The sequence below is a fragment of the Saccostrea echinata genome, unplaced genomic scaffold, assembly GCF_033153115.1.
Source record: "Saccostrea echinata isolate AGI-Se365-2 ecotype Australia unplaced genomic scaffold, CSIRO_AGI_Sech_v1 ptg000056l, whole genome shotgun sequence".
NCBI lineage: Eukaryota > Metazoa > Mollusca > Bivalvia > Ostreida > Ostreidae > Saccostrea > Saccostrea echinata.
The window spans coordinates 3,791,451-3,817,301 of NW_026889805.1; the positions used below are offsets into that span (position 1 = coordinate 3,791,451).

Sequence of the window (25,851 nt, forward strand, 5' to 3'; positions counted from 1 at the left end):
AGACTGACGGACGGACAGGGCAAAAACTATATACCCACGAATCTTCGATACGGGGGCATAAAAATAAGATCGTGTTTGATTGGCTATGCACGCCAATCGGAATACAGTATTTAATATTGCGCAACGCGTATATGATCTAATTATAACTGAGATATCAACATATCCTTGATTGTTTCAGAATCTGGAATCATTTAGAAACCAAATTATTTAGATGTCATTTTGTTTATTTGTCTGCGTTATCTATTTTTTTAACAGATAAGATTATGGTTAGACGTTGTGGAGGACTCTAGGTAGGAATCTAAATCTTGGGTGTCTATTTAAATTAATTATTTCCTATCCAGATAAGCTTGTATCATTACCAATGTCCTATGATTATAAGAACGATGAACATTCCTCTGGCGACATCTTGCGATGGTCGATTATTTTTGTTGAATTACCAGTATGCGAATATAATTGAATATTAAAGCTTATTTTGTTAGTTTACGCTGAATTGAATAAAGATGTCAATATATCCCTGTATATACTTAAAGTTTAAAACTACTGCTTTCATAAGAGTTTGCAGAAGTTTGGTACTGTCAAAAAAACTTTTTTTTTAATTTTAAAGACTAACCGATTGTTTTCAATAAGAGCGTGATGCTTTTTTTCAATCGTCAAAGTAAAATATTTCGTTTTTGCAATCCTACCAGCCAAAACATTCCATTGATTGCACCAAGAGCACATTTATTAATGATTGAAAAGGGCCCGGGGGATATACTCGTGCTCTTTGAGAGCATAGAGCATGTTATATTCGTCTATTGGAAGTTGAAAATGAGCAGCACTTTATTTCGCCATGCTCACTTTTTGATGTCTAGGAATAGGCTAATTAAAAAGAACTTTTATTATAGGCTAAGTATGTGTAAGATTCCTACAGAAAATAGTAACACTTAGAAACTCATTTAATATTAACTAAAGAAAAGGCTTTTCCTTGAAAATATTATATTTAAATAAAGCAGAAGTCTTTTAAAATTATAAACTTACTTTGTACTCAAAAGACTGAAGGTTACGTAATTTTCAGTGCATACATCTATTTAAGGACCCTCTATATACTAGAGGAAAAGATTTTTTTTGGACATTGAGAAAATTATAGCGTGTAAAGGTATAAATATTGAGCTTAATTATTTCATTTTCAACACAGCGTTCCTTACATTTACCCCCAGGAAAAATTTTCAAAGACAATGAAGTATGATGAACAGAAATTACTGTTGTTTACCTAAGTGGACAAAATACCTGCAAATGAAGTGTTCAATCTATTCATCTTGACCTATTAAAATGTTATGAATGCTTAATTTGATCATAAGTTAAGTAATAAACTGTACATTTCAATTAATTTTATTCTTGATCAAAGGGCAGATTACACTATCAATTCAATTCAATTCAATTTATTCACTCAAAAACCATGTAAATGGTTACATGAGGTACATAAACATATAAAACATATATACATATAATACAGTGGGTCAAGCAAAAGGTGAGATTAATTAAGCTAGCTAGGGAGAACAGACCATACTATTAATCTTAGTAATAAATGTACATAATTTTTTCAAAGAATCAATGTTCATCATTTTGGCACATAACTTCACAAAACTTCATAGTGTTTGGCTTAGAACAAAATTTTGGGTTTAAAAAAATTTTCCTCGCTTGGTTTAAAGCACTACATTCTAAAATATAATGATATTCATCTCCTATCTGATTACTATCACATAAGCTACAGAATCTTTCACTTATTTGAGTACCATTCCATCTACCTGTTTCAATTGGAAGGTGGTGGTTTGTGGTTCTAAATTTAACTAAAGTTTTTCTAAATTTACATGATAACAGTGTTAAATATTTTTCGCACTCAAAATTGGTTTTAAAAATTCTATAATTTAAACTTTTTGAAGATTCTTGAACTTCACTATTCCACTTTTGAATATATTGATCTTTTAATCTTTGTTTGACTGTAGCAGTTATCCATTCTACATTATAGAAATGATTTGAACATATTTTATTGCAATAAATATATACAGTGGGATTGGGCACAAGTTCTAAAAACTTAATTCGCCCTCTCCCTACATGTTATATCACAAAAAATTCAATCAGACGTGTCCAACAGCATGTACAAAGTAAATTAACTCACAACATAGAAACATATACTGCTAAATTATTATCTATACACATTTTTAGAAAAATCAATTAAATCTGCCTGAATGCTGAATATAAGATTGAACAATAGAGAAGAGATATTCATTTTCAGCAATACTGAGTGAGGTATCCCCCCAGAGTAAAGTATGAGTGTCAACAATATGAACTTTATTAAATCTCAAAAACTTATCGAAGAAATCTTTCCTGGCCTCAGTGTAATTAGGACATGAGAAAAAATAATGATGTGTGTCTTCTACCTTACCACAAGAGCATAATGGACTAGATATTATGTTACACCTATAAAGATCAATGTTTAGCACACAATTGTGTCGGAGTCTAGTGTGCAGTATATTGTAGCGTCTTTTTCCAAAACTGAAATAAGGCGGGGCTATTGTTATTTTTTGTGTGATTTTACTTTTAAAAGCAGATAAGGAGCTCGAAAGTCTGGTGTCTAGCGATAAAGAATTCCACTCGTTTACTACAGTTGGTACAAATGATGATTTGTATGTTTGCAGTCTACAGACGGGTATATTATAATTTTGAGAGTTTCTTGTTGTATACGCGGAAGCATTACATCGCATTTCAGGTATAATTTCACGTAGATAATCAGGAACTAAATTATTATGAATTTTATACATGGTATTCAATCTCTGAATCTTGCGTCTATCAATGAGCGGTTCCCAGCCTGTTTCAAAGTACAAAGAGTCTCTAGATGCAATTAAGGTCAAGCCAGTAACAATCCGCGCTGCGTGTAGTTGCAATTTCTCTAATTTTTCAGAGTCGATAGCTAGACAACCACCCCATACAACTGAAGCGTATTCGAGCTGAGGGCGGATAAATGAAGTATACATGAGTGAAAGAGTCTTTATAGAAATATTGCTCATACCATATATTTGATAAACCACATCTGTCAAAAATATTTTGTACAAATGAAATCTGCATAAAAATAACACAAAATCAGAACTCTTCAGTGCGCAGTGTATATAGAGGGCTCTTAAGCATCATCTATGCGCATTACTTTTCAGTGGAATATTTCGGTATGTTTTGTATTCTGTTTTTCTCATTTTAAGTAAATGTAAAAAAAAAAAAAAAAAAAAAAAAAAAAAAAAAAAAAACTTCTATATTATATATTTTTTAATGTATCTGTAGGATGATAATGTGATCTGATTAGCCATTTGGTTTAAAGAGTAAATTAACAATCCTACCATTAAAAACTAGCGGAATTGTGAGTACTCAGCTCACAAAATCATACTCCCCACACCCATATGATTATAATGACAAAGTCATGTCCATGTTTTGCAGTGGGAAACCCCAAATATCTATCCGATCAGAATGAAAAATAAGCGGTGCACAATGGCACTGTGTATTGTGTAATAAAGATGAAAAGTTTCATTAAATTTTATTCAGTGGTAAAGAAGGGGTTATAGATAAGAGATGGTTACCCCCCATGTTATAGAAAGAATTGCCGCGTTCATATTTTACTATTGCAAACCAAAATGTCTGTCCCATCAAAACGAAAAATGGGAGGGGCACAATTGCATATTATATTAAAAGAATATAATAAAGAGACTGTGAAAGTCTGATTATATTTTATTCATTAGTATAGTAGGAGTTGCGGATAAGAGATGGGTACAACCCATATTATAGGAAAAATGGCAGTGTCCAGGTTTTGCTATGGGAAACCCCAAATATCTGTCCGATCGAAAAATAAAAATAGGAGGTGCACAATGGGATATGTTATAAAGATTCCATGAAAAGAGGAGTTGCGGATAAGAGATGGGTACCCCAAAGCGTAATAGACGGACGGGTACCCCCAAGTATTACGGATGTACGGTAGGACATACGGAAGGATGGTCACACCATTACTCTGCACTTTTCATGAAGGGAGGGGGGAGAAAAAAAAAGAGAAAGTATTGGTAAAACAAGAGCAGATTCTTCTTCATTGCTTGTTTTGATAACTTTACTTATTAGTCTTTTTTCCTTTTGGTGACTGTAATACTAACACTGAAGATTTGTCATGATATAAAACTTATCAGTTTCGGTCACAATGAAGGAAAAAAAACAGAAAGTAAAAAGTTATTTCTGGGATTATCCCATGACCTTGACCTTTGACGACCTTAACCTTTGACCAAAAGGTCAGAATCAATAATTAATTTACTCCTCTTCTGCTTATAGAAGTCGCGCACTAAGACGTATACAGACTCCAGGCCTCTTGTCCCAAGATATCCCTTTTGATATATAATTCTAAATCTTTTGAATCAAAAAGAAAAATACCTGCGTCTGCAGGGCTCATTATTCTACTTGGGTCATTTTTATTCACGTAGGATATGCATTATTCGTCTTTACACCGCCATGAGCCCTTTTTAATTATATTGAGCAGGTTGACGGAGTAATTTAGTATAAAGCAATGGCTTAACAATTGGTATAAAAAAGGTCAGCCATAATATGACCCTATGATAGGTTTTATTTGCAAACAATGTCATTATAACGACAATGTTTTTTTGAAATACTTTTAACGAGCCCGAGGTTGTTGAATTCCCTCTATTTATTTGACAGTAGCTTGCCTCTCAGAGCATGCTTTTACGTATCGAATACGTTTGGAGACACAAACACTATATGCAAGTGATAGTGGAATATTACTATATAAATCAGAAACGTTGACTTTCAAACACTTAATACAGCCATTTCCCACAATAAATTAATGACCAGGCTCAAAGACAAATGCTTTGTATTAAGAGTGGAACTCGCAAATTTTCCTATCTTGTCATCTACAAACTTACTTTGCAACAAATATTCTGATTCTACATTCAAGTACTCTGAAGATGACATTGAAAAAATGCTCGAGTTCCTCATTGACAACATCTATGTAATCTTTGGAGATCAGGTTTTCCAACAAATTGTTGCAATTCCCATGAACATTAATTAATGTACCCCATTATTGTTTTTGAAGCATTATTCTTATGAAGCATACTAGTAATTTATGAAATAACTTTAACATGAAAAGAAGTCTCTTGCTATGGCTTTCAATTCGACATTTCATGTAGATATATTGATGACGTTTTATCAATGAACAATACTGATTTTCATTCATACAATGATTCGACCTATCCAATTGAATTCGAAATAAAAGACACAACGAAGTCTTGCACATCTGCTTCATATTTTGATATTTTACTAGAGAAAGGAATTGGTCTGTTTCACATTGGACATTTTACTAGATTTAAGCTGGTCCTAAATTTCAATTCTTAGTCTGCCTCATCCCCACCCACCCCCCAAAAAACCGTCACAAATTCTTGGTTTACCAATACACTATAAGACTTCAAACATTGAAATCTAAAAGCCTAATAAAATATTTTTAATCAGAAGAAACAATGCGGCAGTCAGATATCCTCGTTTAGAGCAAATTCATGTTTGTTCAAATTCTGACCTCTGGAGATTCATGGGCACACTATCTACTGAAGGCTTGGTGTTCCTTAAGTAAGGGACGCCGAAGTGATTAAAAATAATTGAAGAAGTAGGCGCTTATCCTGTCAACATCCTGAAAAGTGAACAATTGTCTGATATTTAAACGGGGATCCCTGTGAAAATTTCAGTTTATGTGCCAACTTATTCTGCAATAATATCTGTAGATCAGTTGTTTATACATTTTCAAATGTTTGGAATAAACTAAGAAAAAATACGACTAGGAAAATTCAGCAATACTTTTTATTTGCCAAAAGAAGATAACACTTCACAGATACACACACACACGAAGAGAAAAATAATTATTCTACTTTTTCTACACCAAGTTGTTAATGTTTCTACATGTACTTATATTGATATATTCTTCCCATAAGAAAAAAATCAGTGGAACAAAAATAGTTCACATTAAAAGAGGCTAACATTTAATCTGAATTTATGTATACATTATATGACCTTCACCATCATTATAAAGTGAGTGAGGTTAAAACACCCCTCTCTTTACTATCTCTAAAGCTTACATTGTACACATTTCACATAGTAAAGCAAAATCCAACTCAACTTTAATTTCCAATGACGACAATACTTAAAATAACATCCGAGATCAAATGAACAGGCATAAAAATGGGCACATGAAAAATTATGCTAATCTAGTTAAATTTATTCTAAAAAGCAAAATTAGAAATAAATCAATAAATTATAGATTGGTGATGTGTTCAATCCATATGTTGTTTTTTAATGATAAGTTTAAAACACTCAGTGGTGACAAGTTTCTGGAAAAAAATGAATCACATTAAATGCCAGAAAATGCCCAATAAAATGCTGCATTTCTTGGGGGGTGGGGGTGGGGGGTGGAAGGGTAATATTTGAACACTAGTTTCTTATTTTTGTGCCAAATTTAAACAGAAAAAATACTCTTCTGAAAGGCGAACAAGGATATAATATTAAAAGCTGCTTGTCAATAGATATGTTTAAATCCCCCAGTCTCACACACACACATATATAAAGCAATTTTATACTGTATTCATACTGTGACCAAAATAATTTTTGAGGAAAAAAATCTTTCTTCTAAATCTGAGGTTTTGTGTCATTATTTCATTTTTGTAACATTCATACATATAATTCAAACACAGCAAAGCCAAACTAAACTCACACATCGCAAAACAAATTTCACGCACCCATCTAACATCATATAAATGCAGTAATTTTATTATTAAACTTAAAATCTAGAGAATTATTGTTACCATTCTTGTAAATTCATATTTCATCAACAATCACCATTCAGCAAAAATACAACTCCAGTTAAAGCAAGTTTGTGTAAGTAAAGGGAAATAACTTACAAATGATATCATGATGCTAGACACTCAGTTCAATATTTATAGAAATCAATGTGCAACACAATAAGCAAAGAATTCTTCATGTGAAATATCAGATAACATTCAAAGCTTAAAAATATACATAGAATTTACATTTAAAAGTTTTAAAATTACAAATCATAAATAATTTTAAAATTATATGTATACAGATTACACCTATAACACTAGTAGTCACTGTTCTATCAGTCATTTATCTTAATATGACAGTAAGAATCTAGTAAAACCACTCTCTCATATCAAATCATCCTTTTATAGTATACCAAAGAAAGAACACAACAAAATATTATGATGTATTAGCTTAAAAACAAAAGTAAAATAAATAAAGCAGAGATTTAAAAAGAAAAAACACCTAGATATATCCTTAATAATAAAGTAAATTGGATAATTAAATAATAACAATGAAAATATAGGTCAAGTTTGTGTCAAATTGTACAAACACTTGTGTAAGTATTTTTATTATGACTAATATGTTAAACATTAAAGTATAAAGGATACTTGTATACATAAAATATTCATTTATCTAAGATAACAGTCATCATGACAAATGCTCCAAATTATACTGTACTTCAATCATTTAGTAATGTCGCTATTCTAACAGAGGTGATACTAATATGACAGCTATATAAATACATTAATTTTCCACTAATAAAATAACTCAGAGTAAATAACAAATTTATTGAAGGTACTGAGTTCAGTACACCACTATAAGTACAAGGTTCAAAAAAAAAAACATAAATAGCCTAACGCCAATAAGCAACACAAATAAGATCCCTTAACAAGTGTCACAGAGGAGATCAGGAATTACAGTATGTAAATAGTGATGTACATGTATACATTTCTTATATATATAGTGATGTATATATTTCCTATCTATAAATTTTCAACTTTGAACAAAATAAAAATTTAGCCACCAGGGAAAAACAAATTCAAGTTCAGATGTTGTGATGAATAACAAATATACAACTCACTTTAGTTAATTCTTTAACATAACAGTTATAATATCTTTATCCCCAAGTGGGGGAAACAAAAATATACAAAAATATTGATATTCATTTCAACAATGGATGAGTTATCAAAAATATTGATAAAAAAGTTAAACACTGAGATTCTGTCATGTCTGGAACACATAGTGATGTCCTGAATCTGTACTAGGCTGTATGAGGAAATAAATTAACAATACAGGAAGATGAGGAATGTCATGTGACAGGTCATGTGATAGGTCATGTGACAATAAAAGACCAATTATCTGTCACTGGACATGAAATAAAGATGTCTGTATAATGTTGTGTGTTTATACATCTTTCCTCTCCTCTGGCATTACCATCAGCAGCTTCTGAATTGTCAGTGATGCCCGATCTGCAAAGAACAAATTGTAAAGTATGTTACTATAGATTTTTTGTTTCTGGAAGATTTATATCCTGTAGTCTGTGCAAACTACTGCTTTTAAGAATCTAAAGTTTAGGAAACCTTGTAATGTTAAAGCCTAAATCTTGTTTGATTTTGGTTTTTATTTTGTTTTTCTTAAAGTTCTAAATTCACTTTTTAACTTAAAAAAAAACAATACTGCCTGAACCACCAGATAATAAATAACCTCTGGAATATTTTAGATAAACTTAAGTTGCTTTACTTTATATTTTACAGTGGGGAAAAAATGAGGCAACCATTCTGGGTTAAAAAAACAACACAAAATGGTAGAGAATCTCCTAACAAATGATGTGTTACATCTCTTTAACAGTGTATAATGTATAACACAGCAGGCAGCATGCTTATTTCAGTAAAAAACTTTAAATACATCTACAGCTCATGATGTTAAAGTTTTTCAATCATGGTTTAACAGAATATTATTGCACAAATTTCTGAGTTTTCTACATCTTGTTGTTATCTCTATACAGGAAATTGTACAATAAAGGTATGACAATTATTAAAGCTGGCTGTCTAAGGTAAATTCACACTCAATTAATATTTATAAGTTCATATGAAGCCAATTTAAATACAACTGTAACCAGTTATCCCTTCATCAAGCATGCAAGCAAGCAACACTGATATGTAGTGCAATCTAGCAACAAAACAACATATGACCTAAAAAGGGAGGTTGTTCCACAAATATTAATCCAAAATCCCTGATCAAACTCTGGTTTTCCCCTATCAGAATGAACAATCCAAATTGTTTCAACTATTCTTCACATCTGCCTCAGTTATAATAAACAGGCTACCCATGTTTGAGACTTTGATTTAATGCCTCTAAAGCAGACTTGTTTTTCATTTTATTTTTTTTTTTTTAAATAAATACTGTAACGTATCTAGACTAGCACACCCAAACTTAAGCACGATCTTCCTTTTCAGCTAATTAGCTCGCCATCACATTAGCTCATGAATCTTATAACTGATATGATTAGTTTTAATCATACATTATTGTGTACATGACTTAGCAAACAAAAAGCAGCATGAAAGACGCTAAAATATGATTACCATTAAAATAAGTATGCTTAAAGTAACAAGCAATAAAATAAATTTATTTTTCTGGTTGACTTGTTTGAGGAGGAGGATCTCAATGACAAGCAGTCTTAGTTTAATGGCTTTAAAATAATGTTAAATTTGTTAACAAGGCTAAAAAAGTAAAAAAAAAATATAAAAATAATTAAACTCAAAGCCAATTCCAATACTAATTATTTTTAAATAAAACTAAAATTAAAAACATCAAAATTTTGTGTTATTTAGTTAATCTTAATCAAATTCCTAAACCTAAAAATATCAATCAGAATTAATTATGTAATTAAACACTGATTTTTTTATAATAAAAAGAAACCATAAAAATACATTATTCTAAGTTTAGTGTTAAAATTTAGAGTAAATCTACTTCTAATATTAATATTTCTATGTGCATACACTTGATCACATAAAGAAAAATCCCAAGACTGTACAGTATGATTATCTCCCTTGTTCTCTTTAACAGTGTGCTCCAGGATTTAAAGTGCTTTCTTAAAGTCAATCCACTTTCATTGAAAAATTTTGTCCTGCAGTCTTTTTTTTTTTAAATTCTTTGAGAACTTCAAACAAAACAACACTGGGGGAGCCTCCCTCCCGTTATGCATGTTTAGAAGATTTTTAACACTGAAGATTTAGCAGATTTATATTTAATTCCGTTGCGCTGCACTGTCTAATCTCTCCTATAAATCCCTCCTATATTTAATAATGATGGTAATCAGAATCATTTGATTTTCCTTACAGCCTCCCCTTGAACATACAATATGACCAAGTGCATGTTTATTGGTAAGAATTTTTAAAGCCAGTGATTATCAAATATGCAGAAAATGCACAACTGATAAACAGATATTTCATTAACAAGACTTGCTATATTTCAACCAATAACAAGCAGAAAATAACACTCAACAGGAGACCTCTGGGCTACAATGCTCACCTGAACCACATTTTTTGGATGAAGGAAAATTTAATGTAAGTACATGTATTCTTATTCCAAAATTAAACACATTGTATTATAGTAATACAGTGATTTTTCTACATTTTCTACATGGGGCCTGGGCCTTTACAATTGGGAATAATGATCGACATTTGTGTCAAATTGGGAAAAATCAATAAGATTGAAATTAACCTTAACTGACAGGTAAAATAAAATATATAAGTAAATGTAAGATAATTTATTCAAAATATTTACAACAAAATAACAAATTAGACACAGTTCTACATTTTTAACTTTTTTTTAATCTTTAAAAGTTGTCATTGTGACCATCCTGTATTTCCATTTTTTTTTTTTTTTTTGCCATAATGGTAGACATAAGAGAAAATCCTACTCATAATAGCCATTGAAGATGGAATAATCTGACATGATTTATAACAAATCATTTTTTCTAACTCATTATTAAAGCTTTCTAAATTACCCTAATCATATTGCTGCAATTACCCAGCAATATAAGTTGCATCTGCTAAGTGTAGAAAGTTTGATTTTCGTGGAATAAGGGATGCTTGTTGTAGAACTACTAGTACTTGGATTTAGAAATAAAGCTGTTTCGCCGGTTCACAGGCATCTTACACTCTCTTATGATGTATTTACACACAAGTTTGACATAATCCATGTGTTTTTCTATGTCTTGTAAATGCACAAAATAATCTGCTCTTCCTCACTATTATTTAAAGAGTCTGAACGAACGAGAATAGCATTCCATTTTAGATAAGTCATACGTAAAAAATTCAGTTTAACAAAACAGCTATGGTTTTATTTTGGGAAAAGAGCAACTGAAATTGGGAAACAATTTTTGATGCGGAAAAGGGCTGATATTTGGACCTAAATTGGGTGTAGAAAAATCACTGAGTATAGGTCAGGATCTGGATAATTTTTAAATACATGAACCTACCTATTTATGCCTAGATTATACGATTCGTAGTTTTGTCACTTTTTAGTGAAGTTTTTATATTCCTATGTACTGATATTTAAAGATAATCAACTATTACATTGGAAATTGAAGATTTTAGAGAATTTAATTTTTAGAGAATATTTTTTATTGCAGGTACACTTTGATTACCAGTAACTTAATCCATTTAACCCTCTATGTTGACCAATCCAAACATCCCATACCAGACTTTAAGGAATAAATAAACACAAAAAAAAACAGTTTTTGCCTAAGTTCTTTTTGACAAAGTTTTTTTCTAGAGAGAAAAAACTTGTGTAACAGTTATCCTGTTTTACATTTTCTAAACTATCTCCCCATGAATGTTCAAACTTAATTTTCCTTCACCCCTGTATGCTTTGTGTTAAGAATGATAGAGGTTTTTTTGTAAAAAGTTGATGATGGAAATAAAATGGGAACAGACAGACAAATGAAGATGAACAAACTTTGATCAGGAGAGCCCACTAAGCCTTGGCTCAGTTGAACATCAAAACAAGGGTTAACAAGCCAACAAAACCAAGGTTTGATTTACAGATCAATCCTGTGCTTGTTTTTCCTCCTCTGGTATCACTATTAATAACTTCTGTGTCAACACTTCACATTTCTCTGTAAAAAATATCAGGGCGTATAAACATATTACTTTCTGTCAAAAGTTCACAATTTTCTGAAACAAAACTGCCTAACATCCTTACCAACATGACTGATATATATACATGGCAGTGCACTGTATATGATATAATTAAAATAAATAAAAAAAATATATATATGTTCAATTCATGATGTGTTGCATGCAGTCTGATTAATTAACCAAATTATGTCCTTTCTCCCAGATTCCTCTTGTATAAACTGCAATCATGCAAAATTTTCATCCTTATAAAACACATATAAAGTTGATAGCTTTTTTGTGTATAGAGAGTACATTCTTCTTTCATGAAGTCCTGTCAGTTTCTTAAATATGATGCTTATTTAAAAAGTATGTAATATCCAGCATTATACCCCTACTGTCCTCATCTGTATGCCTGTCCGTATGTATGTCTGCCTGTATGTATGTCGGAATGTCAGTGTGTTAATCTGTATGTTTGTCTGTATGTCTTTCTGTATGTTTTTTTGGCATGTTTGTCTATATGTCTGTCTGTATATTTGACGACAAGTATGATATGTCACAGTTATGAATGGATTTCACTGGTTAATGAAATGGGACACAACTCACAAAGGCATTCGTGCCTTTTATTCTTCTTCCTTTTGCTTAATATAAAAAAAATAGAAATGGCAGTCTTTAGGCCAGAACAAATTAATCTGATTTTGATTTACAATAATGTAGTATCTTACACAGATGTGGAAGTTACTGTCTGATTTTGTAAATCTTGTACACAATATTTTCATCAAGTCAGAGATGAAATATCTGAGATGCTGAGCTATGTTTTTTTTTAACTGCCCTCTAGAGTTTTTGACTGAGACACACAGATTATATTATCACTGCCCTCTTGCTTGAACTGCAGTAAAAATCATGAAATTTTACTGAAAATAAGATGAACTGATTCATTTCTTAAGCTACCAGCATTTACATATGTTAATGCCCACTGATAAATATAAAAAGTAAACTCTTCAAATGTCCTTGAGCTTATTTAATTTATTCTGTAAAATGGGCATTTAGAAATCCATAGGATTCTGAACTAAAAAACATTTCAAAACTAATTAATTCTGACAAGACACACTTTGTATGTAAAGTATACAATATTAAACATGGCCTGGTTAGATCATGGTACTTACCTATAAATCTGTTGAAGTCCTTGGGTTTGTTAGTCCAGTAGATAAACACAATATATACAGGAATACCAGTGGCAATGATAGCACATCCTATACCTAAAATAGAGCAACACATCAATGATAGCACATCCTATACCTAAAATAGAGTAACATAGCAATGATAGCACATCCTATACCTAAAATAGAGTAACATAGCAATGATAGCACATCCTATACCTAAAATAGAGCAACACATCAATAATAGTACATCCTATACCTAAAATAGAGCAACACATCAATAATAGCACATCCTATACCTAAAATAGAGTAACATAGCAATGATAGCACATCCTATACCTAAAATAGAGTAACATAGCAATGATAGCACATCCTATACCTAAAATAGAGTAACATAGCAATGATAGCACATCCTATACCTAAAATAGAGTAACATAGCAATGATAGCACATCCTATACCTAAAATAGAGTAACATAGCAATGATAGCACATCCTATACCTAAAATAGAGTAACATAGCAATGATAGCACATCCTATACCTAAAATAGAGTAACATAGCAATGATAGTACATCCTATACCTAAAATGGAGTAACATAGCAATGATAGCACATCCTAAACCTAAAATAGAGTAGCATAGCAATGATAGCACATCCTATACCTAAAATAGAGTAACATAGCAATGATAGCACATCCTATACCTAAAATAGAGTAACATAGCAATGATACCACATCCTATACCTTAATTAGAGTAACATAGCAATAATAGCACATCCTATACATAAAATATATGTAACACTGTCAGCAATGATACCACATCCCAAAACTAAAATCTAAGTAACATAGCAATGATCAATTAATCAATTTTTAATCAATTGTTGACAGTTTCAATGATTTTTTTTAAATGATCAATTCATTGACACCTCTCATAAAGTCTTTCTCTGATTAGATGAGAAAGGGTGTCTAGGCTCAAAATAATAAAATGAAAGCTGTTATCTACATCTACGCACCTGTTTCTGTAGGAATGGTTGTGAATGGTATAACAACCAACATAATGGTAACTAGGCAGTAGATTATAGGCCACACCAAGGCTACCTGGAAATATGAAAGAGTGATATGGTGATAAAGTTATTCATAATTTCACAGGGCCATAAGTTTGTACTTATGGTGCAAAATTCCTTGAAAGTCAAACCTATTCTGTAGCATATTATTACGGAATTAAATACCAAGTTGTGATTTCCCAATCCAAAGCATGATTTTAAAAAAGTCTAGAAAAATGAATTGTCCACAGACAGATGAACAGACAGAGTCATACCATGATACATCTGTCTAGAGATGGACATACAATACTATTTCATGAGAAACAACAGTGTTCACCTAATAAGTTTCACCTAGATAGTGTCATGTGACTAAACGAGGCCTTCCGACAATAAACATATGCGAAATTTCTGTCTTGTAATGCCTTGTATCCCACTGCCAGTATCAAAATTGATGTCAATTTTTCTGAAGAAAATCATTGTTTTAACATCTTTTGATCATAAAATTAAGCAAAACTAGTCAAAAATGAGCAAAATTAGAGACCATGTTATTCATAAGCATGCTTAAATATTTATGATCACAAACTGTTATATCAATAAGTAGGAAATTTCATCATTCATCAATACACAAAATTCATAATACTGGATGCAAACAAAAGTAAGGATTTTCTATCTTCAGTTGATTTAGATTGTACCTTGATAGGTCTATTGGCATTGGGTCTGGTTTTCCGGAAATACAGGAGTGTAGCAACTGACAATCCAATGGCCATCCAGTTGACAAAGCTGACATAGTTAATAAGAGCCTCCATATCTGATGATACGAGGTACACTAACGAGAACAGTCCCTGAAACATGACAAAATAATATACTCTGTTATATTTCAGATCATTCTCATGCACTGTAGTACTTATTACATGTATCAAAATAAAGTGTCTTGTTCAATCTGTAATACATAATTAACCTTCCAAAGCAATTTAAAACCTGTTAAAAGATTCTATTAATTTGGTTAAAATATTCAAAAACTGTTTAAACGGAGCTTATACATCCCTAGGAGTTTTATGCCTAGCTACTTGGCGAAATAGCTGGAGAGTTATAGAAACAATGTAAAATTGTGAGAAGATTGAGCAATATTAATAAGCTCCAAATTTTTCTTGCATGAGCATATATGTTTTGAAAGTGAAAAACATCAAAATATAGATTTTAAGACATTTTCCAATTAAATTCTGTAAATAGAGGAATGAAATCATTAATTCCAGTCATCACCAATAAATATATCTTATGCAACATTCACATGTTGTTCATATCTTTATACAAATGGCTAATCATGTGGGCTCGTCTACAACTGAATTCCGATATGTACTATATGTTAAATGCCATTATATACTTGTTGAAAAAATTCTTCTAGTGTGAATTCATACATCAGCATGCCAAAGGAAGCATAGGTGAAATTGTACACTGGCCAACTTAAATCCCATCACAGTACATGACCCAGCATCAACCCCTTACCATGAAGAGAACAGCAGGCATGGGCGTTAGGTGTTTGACAGATACATAACTCAGAACTTTTGGCATGTGTCCTTCACGTCCTCCAACGAAAAACAACCTATAACCATCAAACAATGGAAGGTACAGTAGCTTACTAACACATTAAAAGAAATTACAAGCATCAAGTGAAAAGAGGTGTTTCTTTCTACAAGCATGAATCTTGACAAATAAAAAATAAATGTCCACATTCATAACCCGAGGTCTTCACAAAGAATCAAATCAAAATACCAAAGATATTTCTAAATTTCCGCTGTTTTAAAATCAAAACATTCAAGTTTTCAGATCTGAAAATTTGTTTTTACTTTACCTGGCAGATGTGAAGAGGATACCATTCACACCTCCAAAAGTGGAGAGTGACACAAAGACAGGCATGATCCACCACATGATGCCATAAAGTCTTTCTGAAAACATCTACAATAAAGTTTATCAAAATTACAGAAAACTGCCTGTTAATTTAAAGCCTACTGGGGTTAGATCATCATGTTTCACTCCATGAACATCAATTTTTGCTGTTTTCATGATTAAACCAGATCATAAGATTAGGTAATCAATGAACTACAAATTTTCTACTAGATGATTGAAGAGGATAAGGTAGCTATCCATGAATCTAAATAACAAACAAATTGTATATTTTGCCAAAACCATAAAATTTGATTCCCTTGAAAATTAATGAAACCACATACAGTACATACATATACTGCACTGACAATACAAATTAATCACAGAATTATTTTAAAGTATTGGTAAATGAAGTAAAACTAAATGTAAGTAATATGCAACAAGCAATTATGTACCATATCACATTAAATATATTATGTTCTTTCATAAGATATTTCTACATAAAATAGTCATACAGCTTACCACTGCTACTGCAGCACCACCTAGGATTTCAGGGGGAGTAACTGTTGTAAAGTAGGCTATATTGGCCAAAACATAAACCACAGTTACCATGATGATGGAGCACCAAATGGCTCTGGGCAAGTTTCTGTAACAAATTTTTACTTCATCAAGAAGACCATATATATCATGTACATAAACAAAATCAATGATTACAGTTGTATCTCATGAAGACTTAACAGAAGCCATTCTCTTCATATCTGTGGTATACTGATAAGATATTTACAAATATACCTTGTTTAATATTAAAGCTGATGATTGAAAAAAAAAATACTCTCAAAATAACTGTTGCATAATTGATACATGTCATGTATTATAGTCACAATGATTATCATAGAGATTGTCCAACTGCCTTGTTATAATTATTCCTTAAAAATACCCATTATATTCAATTTTTGCCCTTTCATACTTGCATTAATTAAGTTATTCACCTGACAAAACTTATCATAAATTAATTGAGTTTTATTGCAACATTGATAAAACTGATGTATTTACTAAAAATATTTATTCAGCATGACTATACACTACTGACCCTTCCCCAGACAAAACACGGCATTGATACTGTCTGTAACCACCTAAGGAGGATACTGAATCTTAATTTAAAAATAACACAGACACAGTGCAGTAACCTTAAGAACCTTACAGGTTTACAAAAGCAAAGTACAAACTTCATCATGTTCATATTTCTTCGTTGTTTTGTTGACATGTAATGAAGGATAACATAGAGCCTTATATTTATAAAATAAACTCATATTGCTCTACTGCAGGGTTATGCACAATTACATGCTTCAAGGGAAATGATATTTTTGGGGTCAATGTCTTGAAGTTATTGTGACTATCTTATTATAAGCACTGTTAAACATCAGCTGATCTTTATCTCTAAGTGCTTTATAATTTGGTATACGTCTCTAACTCAGTGAAGTCTACTGCACACACAAACATCATAAAGAGCACTCTCTATTCTGGATTTCTGACTTCATCCGAACTCATTTATTTCAACCTCTAATTGACAACAAATGTGTATTATAATGCATGATCTATTAAACTAAGGCTATGTCGCTTCCTACACCCCCCCCCCCCCCCCCAAACACACAAAGGAAGCGATCTTGTTATACCACGATTGTATGTCTGTCTGTTATTCTATCATTTACCATCTGTGTCCTGTTCGACTATTTATGAACTTCATATTACTTCTAAGCTGGAAGCTGATTATATGAACCTCCTGAATATATACTGTGAAAAATCTTACCTCAAGAAATATTGTTTAACCTTGGCATGTATTTCAAGAAAAAAATTTTTAAAAAAATTGTTGCCATGAATGAGTTAATCATTTTCTCCGTTTCAAAGAATGTTTACAAAATCTACAAGTGTGATATGATCTAAATCCCAGAGCATGTCTTAAAGGTCAAGGTCACAAGACAAGAAGATGTAGAAACCAATCAAAATAAGTATTCCAGCTATTATTTTATAACCTCTGATTGGGAAGAATTCAAATTTTAACCATATTATCCCCCATGGCCTCAGCGTGTGTTTTGATTAGAGGTCAGGTGTCCATCATTTAAGGTCACAGAATCATGACCAGTTCTATAGCTTGGGAAGGAAAGTTCTTTTTTCTGCTAAAAATACTTTGGAGTCTTGTCTATACTTCTTCAGTCTGATTAAAATCAAACCTTCACTAGCTCCTTTTATTTTGAAAAAGGAGCTAGTGAAGATTAGATTTTAATCAGACTGATACTTCTTCTACAGTTGATATATAATGCAGTCTTCTCTACTCACTTGTAAGGATCTTTTAGTTCCTCTATAACATAGTTCAAATAGTTCCTGTAATGAACAAAGAATAAATTAATAATAGTTACCATATTTAATAATCAATTCCAATTTAAGCTTTTCATGGCTTTTTTTGTAACAGGAAAGGAGAAAATGTATGGCTGAACCGGGAATTAAACCCGGGACCCCTGCATCACTAGTCAGGTGCTCTACCAACTGAGCTACCCAGGCCGATATCCATGGCCCCAACCGTTACATTTTATTGTTTTAGACTACAACTAAAGCAGAAAACCACCTGGTCAGAACTGTACAGTCTAGGTCAACATGCGACTGTAAAAATTTAGTCATAATATATCAACAACTCAGGGGAACACCTGCCATCAGGGACACCAGTGAAGGTTAAATGACTGGGAACATCTGTACAACTTCAATCAGGTCCTCTTTGTATCATGACCTGTCCTTTTTTAGTTACCTCCAACATTTCAAAAATTAAACTGACTTTGGAAACTGTCAAAAGTGTCAATTGTGGTTCACACAGCATTATCTTTATATCATATTTTGTCATTTTTACTGCTCAAGATAGGTAATGGACAACAGTCACACTTAATGAAAATGTGTAGAGAGAGAGAGAGAGAGAGAGAGAGAGAGAGAGAGATGATAATCTGCATCTCTGAAATCTAGAAAGAATCAAGATTATTTGGAGAGGGGTAAGAGGGAGAGTGGGGCTTAATCTAACCATAACAATCAAGTACTTTAACAACTATCCAGTTGTTTGCCAAGTCGGTCAAATATTTCTCTAATAAAACATACTTGATGTGTTAATAATGATATTGTGTCAAAAGAAATAGTGTTCTGATCAAGATAATAGAATGCAGTGGTCTGGTCCAGTGCCAAAATAGTAATCTGTTAATTCAGAATTATTTTAATGGGTAAATATTGGAACAAATTCATACTACACAGGACTGGTTCATTCTACAAGGTCAATATGATGCAATATTTCCCACTTGTTTAATATCAATGCTCATGCCTAAAGCCAACTTTTCAATGGCATGTTTATAGAAATGCAGTCAAATTATTATCAAATCTGGACACAAAGTATTGATAATATGATGCAATTTTTATAGACCATCCTAACAAATGATGAAATTTTCACTACAAATACGCAATAAACAGAGATATTGATGCACAATAACAAAGTCAATGTCACACACCTATTTATACAAGGGCAGATTACAAAATCTGATGCAAATTCTCTATTGCATCCTCACATAAAAGCCTTCTGATTAATTGATTACAAGAATCTACAGACTGTCTTAAAGAGGAGACTTAATTGATTTCTATCAACCATGATGCTCCCTTGAGATAGATTTTTCATTCTTTTTAAGAAAATGCCATCCTTAGCAAACCCTCAATCACTTCACAAGACAAGACTTCAGAACAGGCTTTAACTGATTTTATGATTGATTTTATGTTGAATGTTAATTTTTATCTAGAAACAAGAACAACTAAGAGAGATTAGCAATGGTCCAGACATTATCAAATGTAGAACAATTCTCTTGATAATAACACTGTGAGGTCAAATGAGGCCAGGAAAACAACAGGAATAGAGCACCATACAGCCTTGAAAGGACTAATCTACAACGTAGTTCTATAAGTGTCCCATTTATAGCAGAGCCCTAGACTTCTGAAAGTGCACTCATCAAAAGGACAAAAGATTTCCACTGCTTTATGTAGAAATCAATCTACAGACCACTGCTTGATGTTCAGGTATACTCAGTGTGACAACCCATTCCTCAACTCAGTCAATGACAGTATCATTCTCTGACCACCAAGGATGAAATTCTACTCCACTGGGTCTCTTTATATGCTTATTCTTCTATTTATACATGATATATATGTACCAGCTCCAATCAACCTAACACATATGTACCATACATAACTTGAAAGAGGGGGTATTTCAAGGCATTTCTGCCCCTCATATTATATTACAGAAAAGGTCTTAATTCCTGGCTTTTTGAGCATGTTTCATTGCCATAATATTTGGCTTGTGAACATTTTTGTTACCACATCAAATAATGATTCAAAACCAAAAAACAATCTGGCAAAGAACTATAAGGATTAATTTTAGGAGCACCTTAATTAATCATGCTGGGTTGAATGGCTTACTATAAATCTTTGATACTTTGAATCTTATTTTATTTCCTTGCATAAACTAAATTTTGTAATATATTATATATATAAAACTAAGCTAGGACAAACTTACCATCCATTATAGGCAAATAGCCCTTGATAGAAAGCTACACTGATTTTTCCAATGTTAGTCTCCGTGTTTACAAAAGGGTCCACAAAGTATTCATATTCACCTAAATCAGAAAAACATAATCACAATGTAATGAAATATTTATATTACATATAACTACTGGGTGATTGAATTCTAAATCCATTGAAGATGTAATGATATTTCTGAGTGGTACATAATTTTAAATTCAACAGTTTACGGATACAACATCTCACCATTTATTTTGTAATGGAAAAAAAAATGAGTAAAAGCTTTCACAAACTAAACATGTATGTTTGTTACTGATTTTCATCAACAAAATCTCTTGAGAAAGGAAAGATACAATCATGACTAAATTTTTAACCCTAATATTTACTGACAGAATCAGACAGGGGAAAGAAAATTAATTTAACATCAGATTTCTACACTATACTGTCAGATGTTCTACCTAGTAAAGGACAATCAATGAACTCCCAGCTGTTTTTTCATGATGAAGTTGTCAATACATACACCTCCAGCAATAGTCATGTATACATGGTAGCGGTAAACTTTGAGTGATGTACTTTGTGTTTTAATCTATAAAGGAGTTAAGACCCTCAAATTTCCAAGTTCTACTGTTGAATGAAAATCTGTCAAATTATCTGTCTACATTAATGCCTCTGTTTATTGTGTGCTTAATATCTTACAAAGTCAGCTTTCTTTTTTCTGATCTCTGTGACATATACAGTTCACGGGGATAAAAGAACAAGTGTGACACATTGTTTGGAGAAATATAAACAGACCATCTAAAAATATCATATGATTTATCAAATATCTGAATGGTTTATTTAAAAGGACATGTTCCATTACATCATCTTTAGACAGTTTGCACTGTTTTGTATTTTTTCGTGATATGTACTAGAATATGACTAGCTTATGTTTGCTAACCGTGTTAAAACTTGTAAAATGAGAGATTAATAGAGCTAAAAACCCTCTCTAACATGACAGCTATATAAATCTTATTCCCTTTAACACCATTAAATGTGTTGATTCATGTATATCTCTGTAATAGACTTGTTCATTGTGAATAGAATGCTGAATCTGCTCAATATTTGAGAGATTGATGCAAAAAGCAGGATACAAACTGTACTTAACTGAACCTAGAACAAGTTCCTGTTGGTTTTAATACTAACTTTAGATTCTACTTTAACTGGAATCCTGTCAAATGTCCCCATCTGAAAGCTTCACTGAAGGTTTACCAAGTTCAACATACTGTCAGATATAATATATTCAACATGCAATGAATGCATGAAGTGTCACCTTTTATAGCTTTTATTTTTTCAGTTATAAATTATTCGGACTCTAAATTGCAGTGAGCAGAGTTAATAAACAAGAAGATTTTGGTCTGGTTTGGAGCAGACTTAGTGATTCCGTCACATTCTGCGTTATGACCGAGTATGTCTTCACTATCAGGCTGAAGATCTAACATATGTACCACTACCTGTTACCAGACTAAGTACATATAAGTCTGTAACCATTTTCACAGCTGACAGACATCATCCTTTAGTACACAAAATAATTCCAATATTTGTGGATGATATTTCCAAGTATACATGTGTATTTACAGTAAACACATACCAGTACATGTGGTACTTTAATCATACCTTGTGTATTATCCATTATATTTTAAATATGATACCCTGACTTATCAAAACAAGTCATATTAAATGTCAGATGATTAGATACTGTACAATGACCATGTATATAATCCTTGAGAGGGTCCGATTGCTAGTTAATGTATAATGACCACTTAAGGATTACTGACTGAGAAAGAGGGCTTGTTTGTGTAAAATTATAAAACCCCGTATACATGCAGTAACTTTTAAGACATGGTACATTTTTGTGTTTGATGCTTACATGTAAACCCTAATGAAAAAGAGTGATAACTAGTAGCTTAGCTAGCGTGATTACCAAATAAGAAGGGGTGCTTTTTGTGTTTAATGATTGTGTGTAAATATTTTACATTTTATACTGCCCTATGGGAGAGTTCTTAATGCCCTGTGTGAGAGTTCCTACCTCATCCTAACTGGACAAGGCCAGTAATGATGTTATTGCCCTATGAGAGAGTTCGTACTGGACCTAATATTGGACAAGGCCAGTGATGATGATATTGCCCTATGAGAGTATTTATTGCCCTATGAGAGAGTTCCTACCTCGTCCTAATATTGGACAAGGCCAGTGATGATGAGTATTTATTGCCCTATGAGAGAGTTCCTACCTCGTCCCAATTGGACAAAGCCTGTAATGATGATGAGGGCCAGGGCCAACATTTTGGCATACGTGAACACATCTTGGACCCGAGTTGCCCATTTCACACTGGCGCAGTTTACAGCTGTCAATAACACTGAAGAAAAAGAAAAGAATTTAATAAAATATACATGTATAAACATTGGTTAAAACTAGGAATTTCTGTATTAGTTTTTTTCATATTGGAAATACTCATCAAATCATTTTCTTTTTCCTTTTTTAAAAATTACATTAAAGATGCAGCATATCATTAATGATTGCTGAACACATTACAAGAAGAAATCATCAAACATGCTTCTTCGTTTGAAATCACATTTAATTGGTTAAGGAAAAGAACAAGAGGATGGAAGTCAAATCCAGTCAGAATGATAACATCCTGGTTCGCCAGCTTCCTAACGAGAAAGCCACTCTCAGATACAAAAAATCTAATGTGAACAACCTCTGTTACAATTACTAAAACACATGTGGGTTTTTATGTTTGTGCACAGTCTGTAGTTGTTTCATGTACATCAATATAACCTCAGATTTCAAGAGATCTCAATAAACTCCATTAGGAGTTGTTCAGAGAGAAAAATTGATTTAAAGCAAGAGGTGTAATATATAAAATAAAACAATAACCTGTTCACCTGAATATGGGGAATTTTGTATGATGGCAAAATTATATCTGACCTTCAACCCCTAAATTAGGTTTACGTACAACCTTATCATGGCATAGCATTAGATAGATACATAAATTAAATCAAGACTCTATTTTTTTTTTTTTTTTGACAATATCATATTGTATAAAGCTGTTTGTGGTCTCTCTGTCTTTACACTCTCTGACCCAGTCCTTATTACTTGCCATTTGTCAGTTTCCCCCACATACCATTCTCCCAGGCCTGAGACATTACCTTGTCAGGTAAGATCACATATATCATTAGTCACCCACTGACCAAAGACAGTCTCAGTGTCCTCATTAAGGTCAGAACAAGTTAAGAGAGTTGTCAAGCTGACCCTTGCTTTAATCCTCAGATAGAAAAAAATCTTATCCCACCTGATTGTTGTGTTACTTAGCAGGGTTAGGAATGTGGAATATTCAGCATGTAAATATCGACATAATCTTATTACTGATGTAAATATATCCCACATCAATATATGAGGCAGATAACAATAACTTCAATTGACTGAAACACATGCTTGTACACCAGTTTTACCAAATAATCCTCCCCATGGTAAACCCAATGTGGCAACTTAATAAAGGAAAAGGGTTTTTAAGCTCAGCCACAATGAACTTGATGAATCTTATAAATATGGCTAAATTATATGTATGAAAGAAAATAGGTACTTTATAAATGGATAAGACATCATCAATGAGTGAATCTGTTTCACAATGTAAATTTAATACCTGGTAACTTATGGATCAGTTGGTGTAGATTTCTTTAAAAGTTCTAGAAATTTTCATAATTCATTGGCAAGCAAACAAGACTACTAGTTACATAGATGTAATTAAGCATAATTCAGTTATAAAAAAAAAAAGAAAAAAAAAGAACTTTACTATAAATTAGGTGTGCAAGAACAATTAATGTGCTGCTATTGAATTTTTAAAAAAATATTATATATAATAATATTGTTACAGTAGATACATTCTTATAAGTTGTGTAATATTGATGGTTGAAAAATCACAAAACCAATTTAAAATAATTGAATCAACACGAACACTCTGAATTGATTAAATGCATAATTCAAAACATGATGATGCAATCCTGCTAGTCATTCACGTTTTATATGGTTGACCGATTACTAGCAAAGTCTCCGTGGGATTTAAAGTTGAAATTTAATACTCTTATCTTCCTTGTTTAATGCTAAAGGACTGTAGAACATGAGAGTGATCATATTCTCACTTCTGTCATAAATTCACAAAACATATAATAAATATGGTAAACACAGAATTGTGCATTGCATCATCACAATGTCAAGGTCATTCTAGTACATGTCCGCTTACGTACGCGCACACGTTGCATGTGGGGAAATAAAGGTTAAGAAGACAGTTTTACTTACATATACAGACAGCAGCCAAGAGTCTAACTGCTATATCTGGCTGGTCACACGTTGGAAACAAGGGCTCTATCACATAATAAGCAAATGTGAGGGCTACAATGGCCTGGGAGCATGGTCTGACAATCATACATTCTATCCATAGACGGAGAAACGCAACAAATGGTCCAAAAGCTTCATACAAGTACGCGTAATCAGCTCCTGATTTTGTGATCATAGTACCGAGTTCCGCATAACAATATGCCCCAATCATGGAATATAACCCGCATAGTAACCATACTATAAGAGATAGTCCAACACTCCCACATCCCGCCAAAACACCTCTGGGGCTGACAAAGATACCAGACCCCACAATACTACCCACAATAACAGTTACTCCGTTAAGTAGCGAGATCTTTGGTTTTAAGTAAACTGTATCGTCTTCTTTCGCATCTGACGATTGGTCTGATACGTGATCCACTGGCTCGGCTTCGTTTACTTTTTTATAATCCTTTAACTCGGCCATTTTCAGTCAATTAAAAGTCAATCAGTTTATCTTAATGTATAACAACCTTTAAAAACACAGAAATGATCAAGATAGAAAATTCACAATATGGTTTGTGTCACACGTTTAGTCTCGAACAAAGCCCACCTTCCAAACACACCAACACGTTGTTCTGTGAATGTGCATGTACAGTATTCCGAGCCCGAACTTTTTTTAGCATGAAACTAACCGGTTACACTAGATTGCTCCACTTAACATCGTGCGCGCTAGAGGAATAAATAAAGCCACTCCATATCAACTGCCAGTGAACTTTGATAAAAGTATATACTCCGTCCAAGTACGTTAGCGTGTTCATATTTTTTT

General features: G+C 32.4%; 1 protein-coding gene across 2 annotated transcripts; it reads right to left on the reverse strand.

Moving 5' to 3' along the window:
• Nucleotides 1-5,851: 5,851 nt before the first annotated feature.
• LOC133172902 (large neutral amino acids transporter small subunit 2-like) lies at nucleotides 5,852-25,602 on the reverse strand. 2 transcript variants are annotated; one of them, XM_061307736.1, is made up of 12 exons: nucleotides 25,008-25,602; nucleotides 22,942-23,067; nucleotides 20,670-20,769; nucleotides 18,416-18,460; nucleotides 16,604-16,727; nucleotides 16,050-16,153; nucleotides 15,704-15,800; nucleotides 14,893-15,042; nucleotides 14,171-14,255; nucleotides 13,169-13,261; nucleotides 11,931-12,004; nucleotides 5,852-8,351 (listed from the first exon to the last, which is right to left on the reverse strand). In XM_061307736.1, the coding sequence occupies exons 1-11, from the start codon at nucleotides 25,507-25,509 to the stop codon at nucleotides 11,934-11,936; spliced, it is 1,497 nt and encodes a 498-aa protein (XP_061163720.1). In that variant the 5' UTR covers nucleotides 25,510-25,602; the 3' UTR covers nucleotides 5,852-8,351; nucleotides 11,931-11,933. The 2 variants fall into 2 exon arrangements, with proteins under 2 accessions (XP_061163720.1, XP_061163721.1); XM_061307737.1 differs by lacking the exon at nucleotides 11,931-12,004.
• Between the last annotated feature and the right edge of the window lie 249 nt (nucleotides 25,603-25,851).